The sequence below is a fragment of the Macaca thibetana genome, chromosome 14, assembly GCF_024542745.1.
Source record: "Macaca thibetana thibetana isolate TM-01 chromosome 14, ASM2454274v1, whole genome shotgun sequence".
In the NCBI taxonomy this organism is placed as follows: domain Eukaryota; kingdom Metazoa; phylum Chordata; class Mammalia; order Primates; family Cercopithecidae; genus Macaca; species Macaca thibetana.
The window spans coordinates 68,290,925-68,313,103 of record NC_065591.1 but is presented as its reverse complement, the minus strand read 5'-3'; the positions used below and the strand labels follow the sequence as shown (position 1 = coordinate 68,313,103).

Below are 22,179 nucleotides of genomic sequence, written 5' to 3'. Positions count from 1 at the left end.
GGATCCTGAAGGAGATGCAAGAGAGGAGAGAGGAGGGCCAGGAGCGAGTGTTCCAAGGTGCCACGGGAAGAGGGCCATTAAAGGAGGAGGGGAAGCTGTGAAGAACATAGCCAAGGGACCTGGACACTGTCCCTCGGTCTAGCCACAGCAGTTCTGCCATGGATGTGCTTGTTGAAATGAGGAGCTGGAGGCAGGTGGAGAGTGGAGGCAATGGAGGCAGCAAGAGTGGCTTTCTTGCAGGTAGCTAGCTCCCTTGTGGGTCTGGCTAGGAGGAGAAGAGAGGAGGGGGCCACAGCTGAAGGGAACCTGGAAGGCCCAGAAGGGGCTTGTGAAACAGGGGCGTGTACAAGAGGGCTTGCCCAGAAGGTTCCCCCAGGAGGCAGGTGCTGCCTCTGCCAGCAGGAAGCACAGCCCATCCACCAGGAGGCCAGGTGGTCACTGATGCCAGCAGAGGCAAATTTGATTTGGGGAGTCAGGTTCAGGCCTCAAACCCGGGTCTCCTGACCCCAGCATCACAGGAGAGAAAAACTGGCAAGCAGGCTGAAGTCGCACAGCCTAGAAGAAGTCAGGGAGTGGCAGCCCTGAGGCCACATAACCCCTTTTTTAAGCTTCCAGACCTGCAGAGAGATTGGCTTGGTGACAAGGCCTGCCATCCATCCCTCAGTAGACAGGATACAGAACTCTGCATTCTGGAGCCCCAGCCCAGCTCCCAGGGCCCAAAGCTCACAGCATCCCAGCTGGATTAATCATGAGATTCCTGGGAGGCCAAGGGAGTCTGTCTGACTTATTTAGCCCAAACTGTGTCCTTTCCCCTCCTTTCCTTTTTCATGTCAGGAAACCAGCCCTAGTGGAAGCCACTTGACTTATGTGTGGTCTGCTTCTGAGAAAAATCAGAGTCACGAGCCATGCGAGATGACAGCCTAGTTCCCATGAGCATGTGCACCCGTGCCCGTGTATACAGGCGTGCTCACGTGTCTTTGTGTGTGCACATCCATGCACACAGACAAGAGGCTTATCTGTGCTCTCTGTCTGCTGTGTGTGCTCTGGTGCACTGGGTTTGAGGAGCCTTGGTATTTTAAGTCTTCAATGTACATACTGGTTGTGAGCTGTGTTTGTGTGCAATGTGTGTGGTATGTTTGTGAGTGTGGTGTTTGTGTAGGATATATGGATATAGTGTGTGTACACTGTGTATGCTCAATGTGCATGTTTGTGTTGTGTTTGCACGTGTGGTGTTTAATTGAGAGTTGGATTTGTGCAGGGTGTATGTAACCATGTGTGGTGACTGTGACTTTTGAGGGCGTCTCTGAAATGTCTGAATGTTTGTGAGTCGTGTGTGTGCCTATGTGAAAGTTGTGTGTGAGGTCGATGCATGCTTGTTGTTTTCATGAGTCGTGACCCTGTGCATCTCGTGTTGCCTCTGAGGATGCATATGAAGGATGTGTGTGCGGCTGTGGCTGGGCTGCTGCAGGTGCACTGTGTCTGTGGGGCGAGCGCATGTGGCTCTCATCAACAGGTGGAAAAATGCCATGGGGGAGGGGTAAAAGTCCAATGCAGCAGAGAGGGCAGCCCCGCTCTTGCCTCCTCCTTGCCCCTGTAGAGCCTCAGCTTCCCTCAATGGACAGTACTTGAAGGACTCTAGGAACACCCCATGGTCATGAGGAAGATGGCAACATGACTAGGACAAGATAGGGGCTCTGTGACCTGTCCCTAAGAAGACCCTGTCCCTGTGACAACTGGGTGTGCCCAGGCCTCCGCCCCCTCGCTTGCCCCTTGAGGGCTTCCACCTGCCCACCTGAGGAACGCTGTACCCTCATGCTGCCCACCCACACTGTCCCCGAGGGGCAGCCACAGCTACATTCCAGGCAGGTTTCTTCCCTACATCCCCTGAGCACAGCCAGGGGAAGCTTCAAAACCGCTTCTCTCTCCCTGAAACGAACCAGCACAAAGACCATAGCTGCTGCCAAAACCCTCAAATGCTGACCTGGGCAGGGAGCACCGCAAGCTGTGCCACTGACTGGCGAGCAACAGCTTAATACAAGTGCACTCACTCTTCAGACTGCCCTAGCTGTCCATTGTCCATCGCTGCCCTCACTCTACTGGGTTCAGAGGTGAGGCCACCAGCCCAAAGTAACACAGCAGTGAGTGGTACGGCAAGGATGGGAATGTGGGTGGGTCTCTCTCCGAAACCCAGGTTGCTTCTCTTCCTCCATTCTGCCCTTCTCAGTCCCCTCCTCACCCCACCTAAGGTGGGAGGGGGAACACAACTACACACAGAACGTTTAGATAATTTGTTCTTTGGGCTCATTAATGCTCCTTCAAGTGACGATATGATCTAGTATTCAGTGGATGGGCGCTGGAGCCCCACTGCCTGGACTCACCCATACTGGCTGTGCAAGCTTAAGTTAATTACTCATCCTTGCTGCATTTCCTCGCGTGTCATCTGCAAAATTGAGCTGCTGCTGCTGCTAATAATAATAATAATAATAATAATAATAATATCTACCTTCTTGGGTGTAGTTAAGGATTGAATGGGTTGCAATATGACAGCTGCATTAGAAAGTTGCCTGGCCCAGCCTATTCCCTTCCCAACTTGAAATTACTCACAGTAAGAAAGATTAATAATTCTATTAACCATAACCTTTACATTTCATTCCTTCGTTTCTGCGATGCAGTGTGGAGCTGGTGTTATCCACACTTCATAGGTGAAGACTGGGCAACTGTGAGAGCAGAGGCCAGGGCCTGCCCCGAGCCCCACCGCAGAGGCTGCCTGCTCCTCATCAGCGCGGTGCTTCTCTGGAGCAGCGCGTCTCAAAGGGTGGTCTGAGGACTGGCAGCATCAGCACCACTGAGGGTTTGCTGGAGGTGCAGATTCCGGGCCCCACCTCTGACCTACTGAACCAGGCTCTCTGGGGTGGGGCCCGGCAATCCGTTTAGCCAGCCCTCAGGGATTCTGATGCTTGCCAAAGCTTGAGAAGAACTGGGCTAGACCTCTGAAGGGGTTGCTCTGTGAACCCAGGAGCACCCCACGTGAGGCCTGTGGAAGAAAGTGGAGGAGGAAGAGAGTCAGACCCTTGGCCCACTGTGTGACCTCAGGCCACGTCCTCATCCTCTCTGGGCCTAGAATCTGTCATATTTCTTGGCATGGGAGTAGAGGAGGCAGGGAAGATTCTCTGAAATTCATGGCCACCTCTCCTCCTCTGTGCTGGTGCCCTGCTCCTACGAGTGCTGCTTTCAGGAGCTCACGTGTTTGCAGCCACCTCATCCTGGCCTTAGCTCTGTTGCTGTTTTTGGTACCTTGGAGATGACACTTTGTGACCTCATGGACCATAACCAAAGCCCAAAGTGATAAACACTGGATCATCAAGAAAAGGGTACATCGGGTTTAGCCTTTAAGCAGTTAAAGCGGAGGAAAAAGTTGCATGGCTCAAAGGCACAAGCCCTCGGGTTCCCAGCAGCCTAGTGCTACAGAAAGCTGCGGTTTCATGGTCCACAGCTCAGCACAGCATCAGGTTGTGGAGACGCTTCTGATCCTGCCCTGCCTGGTCCATCCCCCCAACTCCCTTGGGGCCTCTGAGAGCCTCCAGTCCCTTCAGCCACAGTAGTCACTGACGGGACTCTGAGCCAGGAGCCTTTCGTGTGGTGGTTGTGGGGTATTTGGGGCCTCACCAGCACCTGCTTCCCCTGCCTTGGTAACGCTAAGTGCTTCCATGAGGGGGTGCCTCGTGCCTCCATCGAGAACAGAAAACCAGCAGAGTTAAGTCCCTCATTCTCTGGCCACGAATGAGGACTTGGAGCCTGAGGACTTGGATGGGCCTGCCCACCATGTCCGCTGTGTGACCTCCAGCAAGTCACAGAGTCCCTGCAGGCTTCATCTCTCTCTGTAAAATGGGGGCAGAGCTAGGCCTCCCCTCGTCGGACAGCTATGGGCAGGGGACAAGTAAAGAACCTGGCCCCAGGCCCGGTCCTGCAAGCCCTTGATATTCCCACTCAACAGACCAGCTACTCCCCACCACTGGGCCATTTATAACATCCTCCTGCCCCTCCAGGAGGTGGCCTAGAGATGGTGTGGCCTGAGCCCATTTGCCCTAGGGAGAAAGTGAGGCGAGTCAGGGGAAGAACTGGGGAACCCAGGGTTCTGCCCTAGAAGGCAGGGCCCAGAAGGGGCTCATGAGGTAACTCCCAGACTCTCAGGGGCTCATGTGAGTGCTGGGCAGAAGCAGGGAGTGACATCTCTGCAGTGAGATCTGGCCTGAAAATCAGAAGACCTTGGTTCAATTACTGGCTCCATAGCTATGCTGTGTGACTTTTGGCAGTTACTTAACCTCTCTGAGCCTGGTCAGTAATTGAGAATAAAGGTCTCTGAGTTTCCTGGTCAGTCATTGAGAATAAAGACACCTAACTGGAAGGCTGCCTATACTCTCATTTGCCACATGAGATGAAGGACTGACCCACAGTGAGCAGTCAGCAAACAGCAGTGGAGACTAAATTGGCAGTCTAGGGTGCCATGGGCCTTTCCACCCTGGTTCTACAGTTAGATCAGGACAGCAAGGCTCAGAGAGGTTTAGCAGCTTGTCCAAGGTTACACAGGATGTGCACATCATCGCCTTTCTGGGCCACTAGCTCCTGCGTAGGACCCTCAGGTTTCAATCTGGCCTGAGGTGAAATCCTCCCAGGGAGCCTTAAGCCTGACTTGGTGCCCGAGCGGATTTTTTCATCTCAGAATGGTAGTCCTGAGGACACAGGAAGAGATGCATCTCTTATATCTTCACTGACAATGCATGAAGGAATGGAAGCATTTCCACAAAAATATCAACACCGTGAAGCCTTAGCTGTCTGTTGATGGGCTGCCCAGGAGAACTCCCCATTTCTGGAGGTGTGCCAGCAGAAGCTAAGTGACACTGGTGAAGAAGAAAGTTGGACTTGGTGGCCTTTAAAAGATCCTCCACAAGGCTGCCAGGCAAGCCTGAGTCTGCTTAGTTTCCACCCACCCTTACTCCTGCAAACTCAAGCTCTGCCTCCCGGACTTGGCCTTCAAGGCCTCTGGACTGAATCATCCTCTCTGTGCTCTCATCTGGCCCGGGAGTTCCAAAAAGGTAGGCATTGGACATTTTTATTCAGCGATTGTCCTGGGCCCACCAGAGAAGAGAGGTCGTGTTTACTGAACAAAGGTCCCCGCAACCAGGAACTTCACACATGTCGTTACAGGCCATTCTCATACACCGGGTACTGTTATTAGTTTCACTTTTCAGGTCAGCAAACCGAGGTCAGGAAGGTCGAGCAACCTGCCAGAAGTCACACAACAACATGACTGCCGAAGAAGTGAAGAGATGAAGGAAGGGGTGCTGAGCCTGTGGGCTTCCCGGCTTTTAGCCTCTGGTCCCCAGAGGCATCTGCAGCAGGTGGGCACACTTGGTTGCCCATCTGCCTCAAATGTTGGGGAGCCCCATCCGGGCACTGAGTAAGGTGGAACCCCACGAGCTGACTAACCACAACCACAGCCTCTGGGGGGCGGGGGAGTGAGAGGCAGGGCACTCACCCCCAGCCCACCATAGCCCCAGCCCCGCCCTCCTGGGCCCTAGCAGAAGCTCTGCCATAGCCCAGTGATTTCTGTTTGGTAGCAGCTCCGGGAAGGGTGAGGCAGTGCTCAGTCAGCCTGGGCCTGGATGGCGGGGAGCTGGTCCGATATGCAAGGCCAGGAACTGCCCGAATGATCCAGTCACTCTGCTCATACTGCAGGGCAGCTTCAAAGCACTTTCCTGGACATTTGGCCCCTTGGACAGGGACCTGGAAAAGGAAGCCCGCAGGATAGAGGAGTATCCACCAACTGCCACAATAAAGGCAGTGAGAAGTTGCCTAACAACCACTGGGTGCAGGCTCCAGCTGGATCCATTGCACTTAGTTCTAGCACCAACTCCAAGTAGTAGCTACTATCTTTCCCACTTTACAGATGGGGCACTGAGGTTCCATTTGACCAAATGGAGCATTAGAGACCAGGGAGGGGGCTGGATGGACCAGCTAGGACCCTATGGACATAGATCTGAGGCCTTGGGTGGCTGGGAGGGAAGAGAAAGAGGTTTGGATACCTTTCCCAGGCCCTGCTGAGAGATTCCTTACCTGCACCTCCTGCCCATCCCCTCAGTGCAGCTCAGGCCTCCTCCTTAGGGAAGCTTTCCCTGATTTCCTCCTCTAAGGCTAGGTCAGGCCCCTGGGGCACCTGCTGTCACAGCTTGTCCTCTCTGGGTTGACCCCATCTGCTCAGATCCATCTCCACAGTAGACTGAACAGGCAGAAGAAAAGACAGTAACTGTAGGGACTTCAGGAAATCCCACTTCTGAGCCCAGCCTTACCCTGATTTGCCAGAAGGCCCTGGGTGGTCACTTTCATGCCTGTAAAATGGGGCACCCTACCCCACTCTAGGGCTGGTGACCATCAGGGAAGAGAAACACTGTGGAAGAGGCACCTTCCACCCCCAGAACCAGGACCTGGAGGACAGCCAGGGCCCCTCTCCTCTAGGGACCCGCATCCTGGAGCCCACAGGCAGCAGAGCAGGGTACCTGTGATTTGGTGGGGACAAGGCATCTAGAAGAGGGGTGGCTTTGGGGAAGATCTGCTTCAACCTCCGATCTAAACGACAATACCGCCACCCTATATTTGCACAATACTTTAAAAAATCGGCCAAGATAATGCCCAAACTGAAGCAGACTTGGCTTTATGGACAGAGTGGGCTCAAATCCCTGATTCTTACAAGCTGTGTGACTTTAGACATGCCACTTAACCTTTCTGAGCCTCAGTTTCCCCAACTATAAATAGGGACCTTACTAGTCTCAGACAATTGGTTTTCATGTGTACACACTGCCCCCGCCCTAGCCTCAGTTTCTCCGTCCGAAAGCTGAGGACTTTGATGGTGCTATTTCACAGGCTGTTGAAGGGCCCCGCAGATGATGGAGGAGTACGGGTCTAGACGCTAAAGCACAGTTCGGAGAGGAAAAGTGACCTGCCAGGACCCACCAGAGCGGACGGCTTGGTGCGGGGAACCCCCTCCGCGGCCGCCCCAGGGCCAGAGAAGGGTCATTTCCTTCCGCATTCAGCCCCGCCGTCACCTCGCCTGTTTGCCCCCGCGTTAAGTGCGGCGGCGCCAGCAGCTGGGAAATCGGGGCCAGGCCGGATTTCCTCTGTGGACCTGCGGCTCCTAGAGCCACCGCGCCCCCCTCCGGACCCCGCGGGGCCGCGAACTGCACGTGCGGCGGCCACCGGGACGGGCCTAGCTCCCACGGCGCTTCCTCTGCGACCCCTCTCCCTCCCGCCCTCTCATCTCAACCCTCTGGGTCCCCGCCCCTTCCCGGCCGAGGTCCCAGGGTGATGAAGATGCTTCGCCGCTCCGCCCCAGTCCGCCTCCGCCAGCTCCGGATAAACCGAGGCACGGGGCCAGGCGCTAGGACCCCGCGGCCTCGCCGGAGGGGGGCGTGGCGTGGCGGGCCGGCGGGAGAGGTATTTAAATTGCAGCCGGAGCGCGGGGGCTCCGGTGGGGCAGCTGAGTGGCCTGCGCCTCCTCGGGCCGTGACCCCGGGGTCTGGCGCGGGGTGGGACCCGGGGGCGGGTTTGCGCAAAATGTGCCGAGACTGCCCGGGAGAGGAACTGCGGCCGCGCTGAGCCAGGTAGGAGCCGCCAGGCGGGCGAGGTGGCCGGCCCTCGGGGGGCGCACTGTTGCGCGCCCCTCGCGAGCGCAGGGAGGGGTCTGGTCCCGCGAGACGCCCCCCAAACCCTCCCCTCCCGCCGTCCCCACTGCGCGCGTGGGGCTGGGGCTGACCCTCCCTCGGTTCCTGGGAGGCCCCCAAGGCTCCTGTCTCCGCGGAGCTTTCCCGCAAAGGAGTGAGACCGAGGTTCCCATTTGACAGCTGGGAAAACAAAGGCCTGAAGACCGGACTTGCCCAGGAACACACAGCTAGGCAAGGGCAGACCGGAATTTGAATTCACGTTTCCTGCAACGTTCCGATCCCGGCCAGGCGTGGGGCTGCCCATCCCACAGCACTAGATGGCCTGCCCATTTCTCGTAGTGGGGTGGGAGGCACCTACCGCTCTGCAAGGGGCTCTGAAGCCAGCCTTCTTCATGGCTGGTAAGATGGGAGGGACCCCCACCCCCACCCCGAGCTGCCTGAAATTCCGCCATCACAGCCACATTCCTTTGGGTTAAGGTCTAATTCCCCCGTGGGATGCACATGTCTCCAGAACGAGGCTTGCCCTTAGTGATTCACTGCTTGACAGGAACGTCCGCAGCAGCTCTCCCAGGACCCCACTCTGCCAGTAAGTCAGCTGAGGCCGAGAGGAGGGAGAGAGGACCTCAGAGCCCAGACTGTGAGCTAGTCTGCCCTGCTCCTGCATGTGAGGGGTCGTTGGCAGGGCTTAGGGAAGGAGACCTTGGTCCGGTATAGTGGAAACATTTGCTTTGGAGGTAGATGAACTGGATTCTGATCCTGACCCTGCTATTTGCTCCTTGTGTGACTTTAGGTAAGTCACCTCTCTGAGCCTCCTTTTCTTCATGGGCAAAAGAAGACAGTTCTATGGGGGGAGTCGGCTCAGCTTGTGCTGGAGAAAACACAGTATTCAGGTCATGTAGAACTGGATAAATCCGAGCTCCAAAGCCCTTATGAGCTGGGTAACTCTGGGGGTAAGTCACTTCACTTTTCGGAACCTGTTTTCTCAACTGTAAAATGGGAATTACAGTAATTGCCTCAATAGGTGATTGTGAGAATTAAATGAGGTGATATAGGTCAAGTGCTTAAAAGACTGTCTAACATCCTTAAATGTAGGGGTGGGCTTATTGTGATAGTAGTCATTGCCCCCCGTACCCCTGCTCTCTTACCCCTGCTCTCTTCTCTCTCTGTCTGTCTGTCTCTCTCTCTCTCACACACGCGCACGCACACACACACACACACACACACACACACATTCTTTAGCACTTTTCTGCCTCCTCTTGCCCAGGCCACTTGTCTGCAGGCTTGGGGCCTCCCCACTGAGCACACCTCACCTGGGATGCTCAGCCCTGCGAGGGTCACTGTGCCAGCTGGAAGGACAGTGAGGACGCAGGGCACCTTTGCTGCTATTCTTTGCCGGATCATCACAATAGTTGGGGTTGGCCAGTGGCAGAACTGGAACCCAGCTGCCTGCCCTGCAACAGGACACTGGGGCACCAAGAAATGAAGGAACTTACCCTAGGGAGCAGAGCTGGTGAGTGGTGGGCTTTGGATGCATGCCTGGGTCTAAGTGACACCGTCCTCCTTTTTGAGAGAGAATAGTCTTGGGCACCACTGAGGAGGGCCCACAGCTGAGGGGCCCTTCCTGTCAGATGCCAGGACAGAGTGCCCATGTGCTGCAGGGACGGTCCCTTCTGGATGTGCACAGGGCCACCTTGGGGATAGAGTGGGGTTTGGCAGAGGAAGGGGAAATAAGGGCCTAGGACCCTTCCTTTTCCTCACCTGGCACTCTCCACTCAGTCTGCTGCAGCTGAGCTTCTGCCCTGACTTTGCCACTTGTTCACTAGTCTTTAGTGAGCACCTACTTAGTAGGCCCCTGTTCCCACATGATAAGAAATAAATGATGAGGAAATGATAAATGTGGGAAAACAATGACGTGTGAGGAGCTGAGGAAGAGCATTCAGGGAGAGGAAACCGCAGGAGCAAAGGCCCTGAGGCAGGAATGAATTTGCTGTGTTGAAGGAACAGCAAGAAAGCTGGAATTTAGTGAGGGAAGGGAAAATGGATAAGAGTCAGAGAGGAGACTGTGGATGGCCTGGATTTTCTTGGAGATTTTCAAACAGTAGAGGTTTAGGGTCTGACAGATAATTTTATCTCTCTGGCTGCTAGGTATAGGACAGATTATAAGGGGTCAGTGTGTTGTGGTTAAGGCCAGTATTGGGGTGGCATCTCAGTCTATGGCAGTGACAAGAGGGAAGTAGGAAGATCTGGGGTCTCTTTTTCAGGGAGAGCAGTCAGAGCCCTCTGATGGCACAAATAGGGGAAGAGAATGTGGCAGGGAGGTGAAGGGAGAGCCAAAGAGAACTGCTGTCACTAACGACCCCATGTCACCAATACTCCTGGTGTCAGTTCTCTGTGCCGCTGCTGACCTGCTGTGTGCTGTGAGATGCATCTCAGGACGGTGAGCCCCTCTCTAGGGGCACTTCCCATGGGAGGGGGGTGGGACACAGTACCCACGGAGGGCTTGGTGCTGTGCTCACTGGAAGCTCGGGGGCTGTGGGAGGACTGGAGGACATAGCCCAGACTTGGGGAACCAAAGAAGACCTCTTCGCCCATCTAAGCTGGGACCCCAAGGATGAGGAGGTCTTTAGTAGAAGAGGAGAGGGGAGGAAGTGAAGGTTTGGGGCAGGGAAAATCTGCTCAGGGAACTGATAGAAATATGAGATGTCCAGAATCCAGAGTGTGAGAGGGGACACTGGGGAAGGAGGCTGGAGGGAAGAGCTGGCCAGGCAGGGCATGCTCCCCAACGGCCTGGAAGGCCCTGCAAAGGGGTTTTCACTCAGTTCTGAATATGCTAACTTTTTAACGGGCGGTGGCGTTCTGCTTTTTAAACAGTAGAACAAAGTTTCCTGTGAAAGCGCAACCTGTAATGCAGGTGAGAGCAGAGCAGCTGCGGGGGCAGCGCCTGTGGCCCTGAGGGGAGCCAGGGAATAGGGTTCACGGGTCCGGCTGTGGTCTGTATGCCTTCAAGCGAGATGGGATTCACAGCAGCCATCTTCATCCAAAGCTCATCATTAGTGGGTTCCAACAGTCAAAGACGCTGCCCTCAAAAGCCCTGTAAATGCCTTTTCTCCTGCAGCATCCTTCAAAATCGCGGTTCAGCACTCACTCAGGGAGCACCCACTGTGGGAGGCCTGAGAGTGTGAACTTGAAGGGCACAGACCCAGGATCCAGACTTGCCTGGGCCAGTGGCTTGTTCACCGCCTGACCTCGGGCATAGTACCTAAGCTCGCTGAGCTTTCTTTTTCCCTTCTGTAAAATGATCATGGAACCAAGTCATTGAATTTTTGTGAGGATGGAATGAGTTCACGCCTAGAAAGTGCCGAGAAGAGGGCCTAGTGCATAATGGGGGCTCTGGTAGTGGCATCTCATTTGATTCTCAACAAAACTTGGCATGGCTGCCATTAACCTCAAATGAGGAGACTGAGGCTCAGAGAGGTGAAGCGACTTGTAAGGTCACACAGCAGGAAGGTAGAGGAGACAAGAGGGAGCAGTCGGATGTGGGTGACTGTGCGCCTGGTGCTCTTGGAAGGCTTTCTGTGTCCCTCTTTAAGACTCTCTGTATCGCTGTCACTTCTTTCTTGTGTTCATTTGTTTTCTGAGTTCCCGGTTCCCAGCACAGAGCCAGACGTGAGGAGGTATTCAGTAAAGGTGTGAATGAATGAATGAAATTCATGGATGGATTTGTATATCCCTAGCACTTGGCCAATGTCCTTAGTGAGGGGGTGAGTGAGCCTCCAGCAGCACTGGGATTTGACCCTGCTGAGGGCCTGTGCAGTCCCCTTAGCCCCACCCCTGGCTGCTCTCAGAAGGAAGGGCTGGCCCAGGAGGCCAGAGTGTGGCTTCAGTGAAAGTACAGGGCCTGCCAGGCTGCTCCTGGGGAAGTCCGCAGAGCAGTGCTGGGGCAGCCAGGCCTCCTGTGGGGCTTCCTGTCAAGGCCCGGGCCCAAGCCTTGAACAATGGCAAGGGCTCGAGAATCAGAGAATCAAAAGGAAAAGGGCAAAATAAAGGTGGGGGAGTGGGCAGAAAACGAGGAATTCCATATGGGGACTGAGGAGCTGGTATGGAGGACTTGTGTGGCCTGGGTGGAAATGTAGTCAGAGGCCCACCCTCCAAACCCCCTCTACATCCCCATGCCCCCATTCCCTGGCCCTGAGCATGGCCTAGGGTAACCCTTAGGGTCTGTCAGCCTTCTGTGCATCCCCTCCGGGCTGTCTTCCGGCGGGTGGGGTCTTTTGAAAACCCCCATCTGGCCAAGTCACCTGCCGCTTTAAAACTCTTGCTTCCCCTGGGTAACAGGCGGCTCCTTGGCCTGGGTGAGAGGCCTACTATGATGGGCTGCAGGCCCATTTCCCACGCGGCTCTCCCCTGCTCAAAGCACCTTTACTCCAGCTCCAGCTGTGCTCTGAGGTTCCGAGGGCAGGCACAGAATGGGTGGGAGTGGGGACTGGCAGTGGGAAGGAGCCAGTGGTCTTACAGTGTTCCCCTTTCCTCTCCGCCCTACACAGAGCCATGAGCCCCCAGATCCTGCTGCTCCTGGCCCTGCTGACCCTAGGCCTGGCTGCACAACACCAAGACAAAGTGGCATGTAAGATGGTAAGATGCTCTGCCCAGACAGGGTGAGGGCCACCCCCACCTCCCTGCCCTAGGGTGTGCTAGTGCCCCAGCCCCAGAAGCCAGAAGTTAGAAGAGTCAGGAGAGGAAAGGGAATGTACCTTGCATTTAATGAGCACCTACTAGAATGTTTAAACACCTTGTTTACCCAACAATCCTGCCAGGTAAGCACCATTATTCTCATTTTGCAAAGGAGGAGACTGAGGCTTGGAGAGGTTGTGACTTTTCCAAGGTCATTCAGCTGGGAACAGTGAGGCTGATATTACACTGTATTCCCCCAAGCTGTCCCCACAGAGCAGTAGGCCCAGCTAGGGGATCTAGAATGTATATATGTATGGGGAATTTGGGGTAGGTCAGCTGGGGGGGGCTCCTCTGTGCTCATCCCTCCTGGGGACAAATCCCCTTCCTAACTGGGCTCCTTGACTTGGGACTGCCCACTGGGGTGCCTCTCACTCCTTACTGCCCAGGTCAAATGCTGCCATCTCCAGGAAGCCTCCCCAAACCCCTCCCAGGCTGGCCTAGTCTGATCACACCTTCCTCTGGGTTCCTGTGGTCCCCAGGCTTCCCTCTATCTCAATACAGAGAAGACTGAGCACGTGGTGGGGGTTGGTGAAAGGGTCTAAGCCTGTCTCACCTGCCAGACCATGAACTTCCCTAGGGCAAGGACCAAGTCTGATTTGCTTCTATTCCTTTCTCCTGTCCCAAGCCAGGGAAACTAGCCCTAAAGTTCTTGTGACTCTATGAGATACAGGGCAAAGAGAACACCTAGGTCCACTTGTAAGGCCGGGCAGTCACTGAGACCAGAGCCTGGCTGGGGAAAGGGCAGGGCCTCCGGAAGCCCCTCTTGGACCTGAGACTCGAAGAAGCTTATGACACAGAACCAGCAGCTGCTTCAGGAGGCAGGAAGTGCCGGCAGCTGCCTGCCCGCAGCCCTTCCCTGGGGGTGCAGTGTCTCCTGTTGCCACCACCTTTCTTGCTCTTCAGAGCCCTTCTAAGATTCCTGGAGCCCAGAATTACGGGCAGAGAAGGCCTCAGACGTCACCAAATACAAACGCACATTCTACCTCAGGGAGATGAGGCTCAGAGGGGAAAGACCTTAACCACCCAACAGGCAGACGGGAAGCGAGTGAGTTTTGGAGTCTGGGGAAATGAGATAAGAGATAGGAAAGCACTTTCTGAACCAGCATGGGGATAATACACACGGGAGGGGAAGGAGAACACGTGTAACCCACCAGGGACCTACAGGATTCGAACCCAGCTGCCTTTGCCACTGTTCACTGCCTGGTGCCTCTCCCTACTCTGCTTTCCTCCCATGATCAGGTGGTGAAATGGAGTTGGATGGCAAGTCTTTGTTTTACAAAAAGGAAGCTGGGCAATGGTATCCTGATAGCCCAGAACAGTGGGTGGGAGCTCTAAACTCTGGCCAAGGGCCAATTCCTCCAATTCCCTCCCACTGTAAGCCCGGCAATGCTGGGAGCTCAGAGCTGAAGGAGGCATGGAGACCCTGGAAGTGGAGCTCTGAGCACCATCCTGGACTTCAGGCTCTTTCCTGGACTGGACTGGAGAGCTGGGCATCCCAGTGCAGCCCTGCCCACCAGCAGGCCCCCTGGGCTTCCAGAGCAGGGGTCTTGGGCCCCTGAATGGAGAGGAAGGCTTGGGCTGTGGGCTTGGCAAACTTTGTGTCCTGGATCAAGTCTCAGGGGCTAGTGCCCCAGGGAGCCTTTGCCTATCCAGAGGCAGTATGCCTCTCCACTTGCCCGGGGGTAACACGTGGGGCACCGCAGAGTGCCCCCCACACTGTAACACTCAGTAAGTGGGTCCCTGATGCTCTTTGCTGTGCCGACCAGCTGAGGGCCCAGTGGTCAGAACTTGGCTGGCACCAATAGGAAAAGGAATTTGCAAATGAGAGTTTTGAGCCCCTGCCTGTCTGATCTTGGGCAGCCCACTCCCCTTAGCCTCAGTTTCGTTAGAGGTACAATAGGAGCAGGGTGAACAATGCCTGGGAAGATTTAATGGGGTAGGGGCCTCTGCACTCAGCACGAAGCCTGACACAGCTGGGGCTCCACCACAGTTCATTTCGTTGTTTCTGCTTTAAATAAGGAATGCCCCAGGGGGTAAGGGCTGTGAGGAGGAGGCTATGTTTAGTGGCCCCTGCAGGCAGAGAGGTTGTGAGGGAGGAAGGGCAAGGATGGGCAAGGCAGCCAGGCAGGTTTCAGGTTCTCACAAGTGCCCAACTGCCGGGGCATCCCTGGGCCTCCTGAGGCCCCTGTGAACCTGCCTCCCTTGGAGGCTACATGGAGTCATTGTGCTGCATGGAGTAGGAAGAGCCACACAGAGGCCTGAGGCTGGGCAGGTCTCTTCCTCCGCCTACTCACCTTGGGGCTCTCAGGAGGAAGCGCAGAGCTGGACCAGGAGAGGAACACGCCAGCTTGTGTTCCTTCCCTACCAGCTCAGCCACTGGCTCACTGTGAATTCATGCAAGTCACTGCCATCTTCAGGCCTCAGTGTCCCCATCTGGGAAGTGGGTGAGCTGAACTCTTCTTGCTCTAGCCGTCTTTGACTATATTCTGAAAATATCAATCATCCATTTTCTTTCCTCCCAGAGAAGTGATTGATTCAGTGCCTCAGACCTTTACTAAACCGATGATGCCTGGGACTCATTCATTAGGAAAAATTGACTTGCTAGTCAGGTCCAAGGCATCCACATCCACCAAACCAGTCCCTGTTTGCTCTGAGCTCGCTGTCTAGCAGGTCCCCACACAAACAGCCACAATTCAGTGGGGCAAAGCTCTGAGAGGAAGCACAGTCAGGGAGGGCTCCCTGGTAGAGGAGGCCCTGAAGCTCAACATGAAGAGTTCACATGTGGATCTGGTTGGGGATGGCATATCCAGCTCAGGGAGGAGGCTCAGCAGTGGGTGTGGGAGGGCATGATGGGCAGTGGTCAGCTGTGGTCACTGCATGTGGGCTGGGGTGGGAGGTGGGGGACAGGTTGGCAGGGGCTACAAACAGCCTCGAAGGCCCTGCTGAGGGTCCTGGACTTCACCATGGAGAAGTTTAAGCCAAGCTGCCTCATAGTCAGAGTGGAGCTTTTGAGCCGTTGTCAGGCATTTAGCAGTGAATGGGCCAGAATGGGTCAGTGGAGACAGAAGCTGGGGGCAGTGAGCCTGAGCCCGGTGATTGTGGAAGTCAGACTCTTTTCTGGGAAAGGCTGGGGTTCCTGGAGGCCTGGAAGAGAAAAGGGAGACCTGCATTTGCACAGAAAGAATTTTGGTCCCAGAAGGCACATCTGCAGAAGAACAAGATTGAGGCCTTTGGTTGTTAAAAAACCTGGGTTCAAATCCCAGCTCTGCTCCTCACCAGCTGGGCAATCCTGGCACCTCCCTTCCCCTCCCTGAGCCTAGATTTCTGTAAATGGGGTGATCGTATCAGATGCACAGGCTGTGGTAAAGACCAATGGGACCATAGGCCTGAAAGTATTAACGAAGATGTCAAATGTTGAGTGGCTGCTGGGGAAGGACGTAAGAAAACAGTGGTTATGTGACTTCCTGGAGGTCGCACAGCACAAACATGGTCTCGTCACCAAAGACTGTGGATTTGGCTCTGGCCATCTTTTCCCTGCCCCTTCCCACCTCCAGGGGCCTAGTCCCCTGACCCAGCCTGGGAAGAAAGCCACCCCCTAGCAGGTAACAGCAACAGAGAGGAGGCCACACCTGGGAAGCATCCACAAGGAAGGCAGGCCCCGGGACCCAGGTTCTGCCCACGACACGAGAGCCTGAATGAGGTCTGAGGCCAAGATAAAAACTGACGACAGAGCACAAATTACAGTTTTCCCTTTTGGAAACATTTCTCCCAAAGTGGAGAAATTCCCATCCTGCCCCTGGAAATTTAACTCTCTGCATAGAACCAGGAGCCTTGGGTCCCTGCTGTGCCCTGCTGCTCACTGGCTTGGGGTCACTCTGTGGGATATATGGCTGTTTCCTGTAAGAGGGGTAATAATAAGTACAGGGTTTCTTTGTTAGTTTATTTGTCCTTCTATCTGTCTGTCATCTCTCCATCTGTCCACCCGTAGAAACTTCATCGAGTTCCTTCCTTAATGCCCAGCACTGTGCTGGGTGCCGGAGATGGGGCAGGGAGCCGGATGGGTCATCCAGGCATGGGGTGATCAGGCTGCGGTGAGGGAAAGTTGAGCATTCTGGGAGTCCATGGGAGAAGGGTTCCCAGCCAGGCAGGGTTCCTGGATAAACGTGTCTGGTTTTATCCCCTACCGCGCCCACTTATGCCAGCTGTCTCCCCACCCTGCCCCTCCCCAGGTGGACAAGAAGGTCTCGTGCCAGGGTCTGGGCCTGCTCCAGGTCCCCTTGGTGCTCCCGCCGGACACTGAGACCCTTGATCTCTCTGGGAACCAGCTGCGGAGTATCCTGGCCTCACCCCTGGGCTTCTACACGGCACTTCGTCACCTGGACCTGAGCACCAATGAGATCAACTTCCTCCAGCCAGGAGCCTTCCAGGCCCTGACCCACCTGGAGCACCTCAGCCTGGCTCACAACCGGCTGGCGATGGCCACTGCGCTGAGTGCCGGTGGTCTGGGCCCCCTGCCACGTGTGACCTCCCTGGACCTGTCTGGGAACAGCCTGTACAGCGGCCTGCTGGAGCGGCTGCTAGGGGAGGCACCCAGCCTGCATACCCTCTCACTGGCGGAGAACAGTCTGACTCGCCTCACCCGCCACACCTTCCGGGACATGCCTGCGCTGGAGCAGCTTGACCTGCATAGCAACGTGCTGATGGACATCGAGGATGGCGCCTTCGAGGGCCTGCCCCACCTGACCCATCTCAACCTTTCCAGGAATTCCCTCACCTGCATCTCCGACTTCAGCCTTCAGCAACTGCGGGTGCTGGACCTGAGCTGCAACAGCATTGAGGCCTTTCAGACGGCCTCCCAGCCCCAGGCCGAGTTCCAGCTCACCTGGCTTGACCTGCGGGAGAACAAACTGCTCCATTTCCCCGACCTGGCCGCGCTCCCGAGACTCATCTACCTGAACTTGTCCAACAACCTCATCCGGCTCCCCACAGGGCCACCCCAGGACAGCAAGGGCATCCACGCGCCTTCCGAGGGCTGGTCAGCCCTGCCCCTCTCAACCCCCAATGGGAATGTCAGTGCCCGCCCCCTTTCCCAGCTCTTGAATCTGGATTTGAGCTACAATGAGATTGAACTCATCCCCGACAGCTTTCTTGAGCACCTGACCTCCCTGTGCTTCCTGAACCTCAGCAGAAACTGCTTGCGGACCTTTGAGGCCCGGCGCTCAGGCTCCCTGCCCTGCCTGATGCTCCTTGATTTAAGCCACAATGCCCTGGAGACACTGGAACTGGGCGCCAGAGCCCTGGGGTCCTTGCGGACACTGCTCCTACAGGGCAATGCCCTGCGGGACCTGCCTCCATACACCTTTGCCAACCTGGCCAGCCTGCAGCGGCTCAACCTGCAGGGGAACCGGGTCAGCCCCTGTGGGGGGCCGAATGAGCCTGGCCCCGCCAGCTGTGTGGCCTTCTCTGGCATCGCCTCCCTCCGCAGCCTGAGCCTGGTGGATAATGAGATAGAGCTGCTCAGGGCAGGGGCCTTCCTCCATACCCCACTGACTGAGCTGGACCTTTCTTCCAACCCTGGGCTGGAGGTGGCCACAGGGGCCTTGACAGGCCTGGAGGCCTCCTTGGAAGTCCTGGCACTGCAGGGCAATGGGTTGACGGTCCTGCAGGTGGACCTGCCCTGCTTCATCTGCCTCAAGCGGCTCAATCTTGCCGAGAACCGCCTGAGCCACCTTCCCGCCTGGACACAGGCTGTGTCACTGGAGGTGCTGGACCTGCGAAACAACAGCTTCAGCCTCCTGCCAGGCAGTGCCATGGGTGGCCTGGAGACCAGCCTCCGGCGCCTCTACCTGCAGGGGAATCCACTCAGCTGCTGTGGCAATGGCTGGCTGGCAGCCCAGCTGCACCAGGGCCGTGTGGACGTGGACGCCACCCAGGACCTGATCTGCCGCTTCAGCTCCCAGGAGGAGGTGTCCCTGAGCCACGTGCGTCCCGAGGACTGTGAGAAGGGGGGGCTCAAGAACATCAACCTCATCATCATCCTCACCTTCATACTGGTCTCTGCCATCCTCCTCACCACGCTGGCCACCTGCTGCTGTGTCCGCCGGCAGAAGTTTAACCAACAGTATAAAGCCTAAAGAAGCCGGGAGACACTCTAGGTCAATGGGGGAGCCTGAGGTACAGAGAAGAGTGAGGACTGACTCAAGGTCACACAGTGACCCAGGATCCCAGAACTCTGGTCTCCAAATTGCAACCCGGGACACCTTTCTCTGCCGCCTGCTGCATCAGCGGGTGACCCCCTTCCCGGGCTGCACTTTGGGTCCAGCTGTGGAAGCCAGAAGTTGGGCGGTTTCAGGGACAGCAGGGAATAATGTTGACCTATCAGATCAACAAATCTTCACTGAGCATCTACTTTGTGCCACACTCTGCTCTGGGCACTGGGAATGCTGGGAAATAAGATACACTCCCGCCCTCAAGAATCTCCCAGTCTGGTAGGAGGGAGTGCTACAGAGCCGCGTGGTGACCACGCAGTGTGCTTAGGGCCTGAGGTGTGAAAGCCCGGGGCTCCGGAGCTCGGCAGGCCCCGCTGGTTCGATGCGAAGAGTCCTGCCCCAGCCATGCCAGGGTGAGAGAGGGCCAAGCCTGGGAGGATTTGTCTGAGACATTTCCAAGCAGACTGTTTGTCACATCTTCTGATAATGACTTTCAGTCTCTCTGAAAATGAAAAGCTTATGACCGGAAGAGAGAATTGGAGCCATACGAGTGTGTCTTGGATCTGGTGCTGTTAGGCGGGCCGCGGCGGCTCCAGCAGGGTCTGGTTAAGGGGTCCAGCCCGGCACTGGACCATTCCGTCTCCTGCTCTGGACAGGCCGTCTCCCTGCCTGGCACTCTCATGTTACACAGCCTGACCCCAGTACTGCTCTAAGCGCCGTCCCTGCCCAGCCCTTCTCCATCGCAGCCCCGCCTTGGCTGCTAAGCCAGGAGGTAAAACCTTAGATATCTGATTCTGTTTTGCACCCAGCTTGGCAGATGTGGATGTGAATCCAAGCCTGTGTCTGCCCCTATATGACAGCCCTTGGAGGTTGGTATTTTATCCCCATTTTATAAAAGAGGAAACTGAAGTTCTACAAATCTCCTTCCAGGGCCCCAGCTAACTAATGCCTTAGGTGAGATTCAAACCCTCATACTTCTGTCTCCAGGGCCTGATCTTTGCCACTGCAGGGGCTGCAGGCCGTTAAGTGGACAGGAAGTGGCTCCACATAGCCCGAGCAGAGTCTGGAAGTATCCTGTGCTATGCATACCTGCTCTCTCCTCTCTCCCAGGCAGGCAGCTGCAGGCGCTCTCCTCCTTCTCTGCCTTAGTTTCCCTCCTTCCATCCTTTCCACCCTGGTGTGGGTTCTCCTGTTCTCTCTGTGCTCTTGCATGCTCTCATTCCCTTTTCCTCTATTGAGCAGAGCCTGGAGTTTGAGACTATTGAATCCAACCTCCCCATTGCACAGATGGGGAAACTGAGGCTTAGGAAGAGAATGAAACTTGTGGAGAGCTATACAGAGCCTCTGGGGAAAACAAAGAGAGCCCTATTTGGGGATGAGATTAGGGGTTGGACCAGAGTGATGTCCTCTCTTGGCTGTCACATCACAAGATAATGCTGGCTCCAAACTTCCTTTCTGTGCCTCCTCATGCAGGATTTTTTTTTCCCTCTTGGAAAAATAGGTAGAAAGGCTCACCCAGATAACCCCCTATCCCTCATAGCATGGAGTCATGAGCTGTCTGGGAAGAATGGACACGCTGGGACCAACTCAAGACCTTGTGTTGCTGTCTTCATCATCTTACCTGTGCTTGGCCCACAGTCTGGCTCATGATGTGGGCTCAGTAATGTGCAAGAAAATGAAAATGCCACTCTCTCCACCCCATTTTACAGAGGAGAACACCGAGGCCCAGAGGAAGTTAAGGGAGAGTCAATGGGCAGAGCCAGGGCTAGGCCCTGGTGATGTGTGGAGCACCCAGGCAGACCCAGTCCTGGTTGGGATCACAACCACAGGTGCTACTGCACGTGACACTCTTCCTTAGGCCTGGAGGCCAAGGTGTGGGTCCTCACGCCTGATCTTTGAAAACACTACACAATGCTGCTGTCAGTTCCCAGGACCCAGGCCGCAGCCCAGGCCTCGGGACCAACTCTTTGTATAACCTACCTGAATGTATTAAAAACTGATTTTGGAGAAGCAGTGTGGCCGCCAGCCTCCTCTTTGCAACCCGCTTCATCGCATCCACTTGAACCCTGCCTCTCAATCCCATTACGGTCATTCAATCCTCATGGCAAATCCCTGAGGACACTGAGGCTCTGAGCCAGCACCACCCTGGACCTTGGAGCCGCAGCCACTAGCACAGCCCCTGCTACACCTCTGTCGCCCTACACTCAACAGGCGAGCGTGCTCCCCACCCCAGGGCTGAGAGGCTGGGGGCTTCTGTTTGTTTCCTTCCTGCTACAGCTACAGGCCCCCTCCCCTTCTCTGTGCTCAGCCCTCTGTGCCCCATCTCAGAGGCTGCACTGCCCCTCCTCCTTGGGGTCCCCAGCCCCGTCCTCTCTCCCTTGCCCCGTCATGCTCTCTTCTGCCTCCAGCCTCTCCCTCTCTATTTACATCTTCCTCTCAGACTTCAGCTGGACTCAAGTCTTGCCCATCTTAAAAATAGTGAGAAGCCCCTCAGCCATTTTCCCCTTCCTCCTCCTGCTCTTCATAGACCAGCTTCCCTTCCCGCCCCTCCCGTTCTCAACCCACCTGGAGCTGCCTTCAGCTCCTCCCAGCTCCATGCTGCCCTTGCTACCAGCGTCAGGGGTATCCTTTGCCAAACTCTGCACACTTTTCAGACCTCCTCTCCCTAGGCCCTGTGCAGCAGGCCCCCCACCCATACCCCTGCTGGGCATGCTCTCCCCACAGCTGTGATCCCACACAGGAAGCCGTCTCCTCCCTCCCAGGCCACTCCTTTTCAGGGTCTTTGCTCATCTTCCTCGAGCCAGCTGTAAGTGGTGATAGCTCCATCCTAGGCCCTTTTCCCTTGGGAACACCGTGGCCTCATTGTTGAAACACTCCATTGCTCTGATGACCCACATCTCTGTCTCCAGCCCCATCCCTCCTGAAAGTCCAACTCTGGTACCCAGAGGCCTCCCTAGGTAGAGGGCTAAAGGTCCCCATGGACTGGAGAATTCAGTGATCAGCCAGGCTGCAGATCAAGGTTGAACTTGGAAGAAAACATACCTGGTTCCTGGCTTGGAGTTGGAGGGTGAATGTGGGGTGTGGGACAGAAGCAGCCTCACCTGGGTAGGGGAGCACTGAGAGGCGTGACAGGCCAGGGCAGAGCACACAGAGCAGGGGGTGCTTGTTCCTCTGGCCTCACACCTTCCACTTCCCCCTGTCAGCAGCCTGGCACTGTGCCTTTGCCCTTCCCTTCCCTGACTGCCTCTCCCGAAAGCTCCCGCTCAGTGATGCTTTTCCTCCCCACCCCCGGCCACCCTGGACCCCTTCCCTTGGCCTGGCAGCCCCTGGACCCAGGGTTGGCAGCTCTGCCTTCTGGAGATTCTTCCATTTCTCTGGTCCATGCCCTCTCACCTCCCCATTCCCGCTCCTGGCTCCCAGTCTGCAAAGGGAAATTCTAAACGCCTATTTCATGGGGTAGGGCTGGGGGAGAGAGGAGAGAGCCCCACCCTCTGGCACACAGTAGGTGCTCCATTAAGGCCTAA

General features: G+C 55.9%; 1 protein-coding gene and 1 pseudogene across 3 annotated transcripts; both read left to right on the top strand.

Annotated features, from left to right (window-relative positions):
* The window catches only part of LOC126936501 (guanylate cyclase 2D-like), a 63,443-nt pseudogene extending 56,178 nt beyond the window's left edge, over positions 1-7,265 (top strand).
* A 271-nt stretch (positions 7,266-7,536) lies between these two features.
* Positions 7,537-20,668, top strand: LRRC32 (leucine rich repeat containing 32). 3 transcript variants are annotated; one of them, XM_050756164.1, is made up of 3 exons: positions 7,751-8,505; positions 12,260-12,347; positions 16,676-20,668. In XM_050756164.1, the coding sequence occupies exons 2-3, from the start codon at positions 12,264-12,266 to the stop codon at positions 18,578-18,580; spliced, it is 1,989 nt and encodes a 662-aa protein (XP_050612121.1). In that variant the 5' UTR covers positions 7,751-8,505; positions 12,260-12,263; the 3' UTR covers positions 18,581-20,668. The 3 variants fall into 3 exon arrangements, with proteins under 3 accessions (XP_050612123.1, XP_050612121.1, XP_050612122.1); XM_050756165.1 differs by lacking the exon at positions 7,751-8,505 and adding an exon at positions 8,516-8,665; XM_050756166.1 differs by lacking the exons at positions 7,751-8,505; positions 12,260-12,347 and adding an exon at positions 7,537-7,655.
* Positions 20,669-22,179: the final 1,511 nt, after the last annotated feature.

What these genes read in the sequence shown, in the direction of transcription:
- LRRC32 (XM_050756164.1), top strand. Translation starts at nt 12,264, where the DNA reads ATGAGCCCCCAGATCCTGCTGCTCCTGGCCCTGCTGACCCTAGGCCTG. An exon ending in ACAAAGTGGCATGTAAGATG is followed by an intron (nt 12,348 to 16,675) that starts GTAAGATGCTCT and finishes GCCCCTCCCCAG; the next exon opens with GTGGACAAGAAGGTCTCGTG.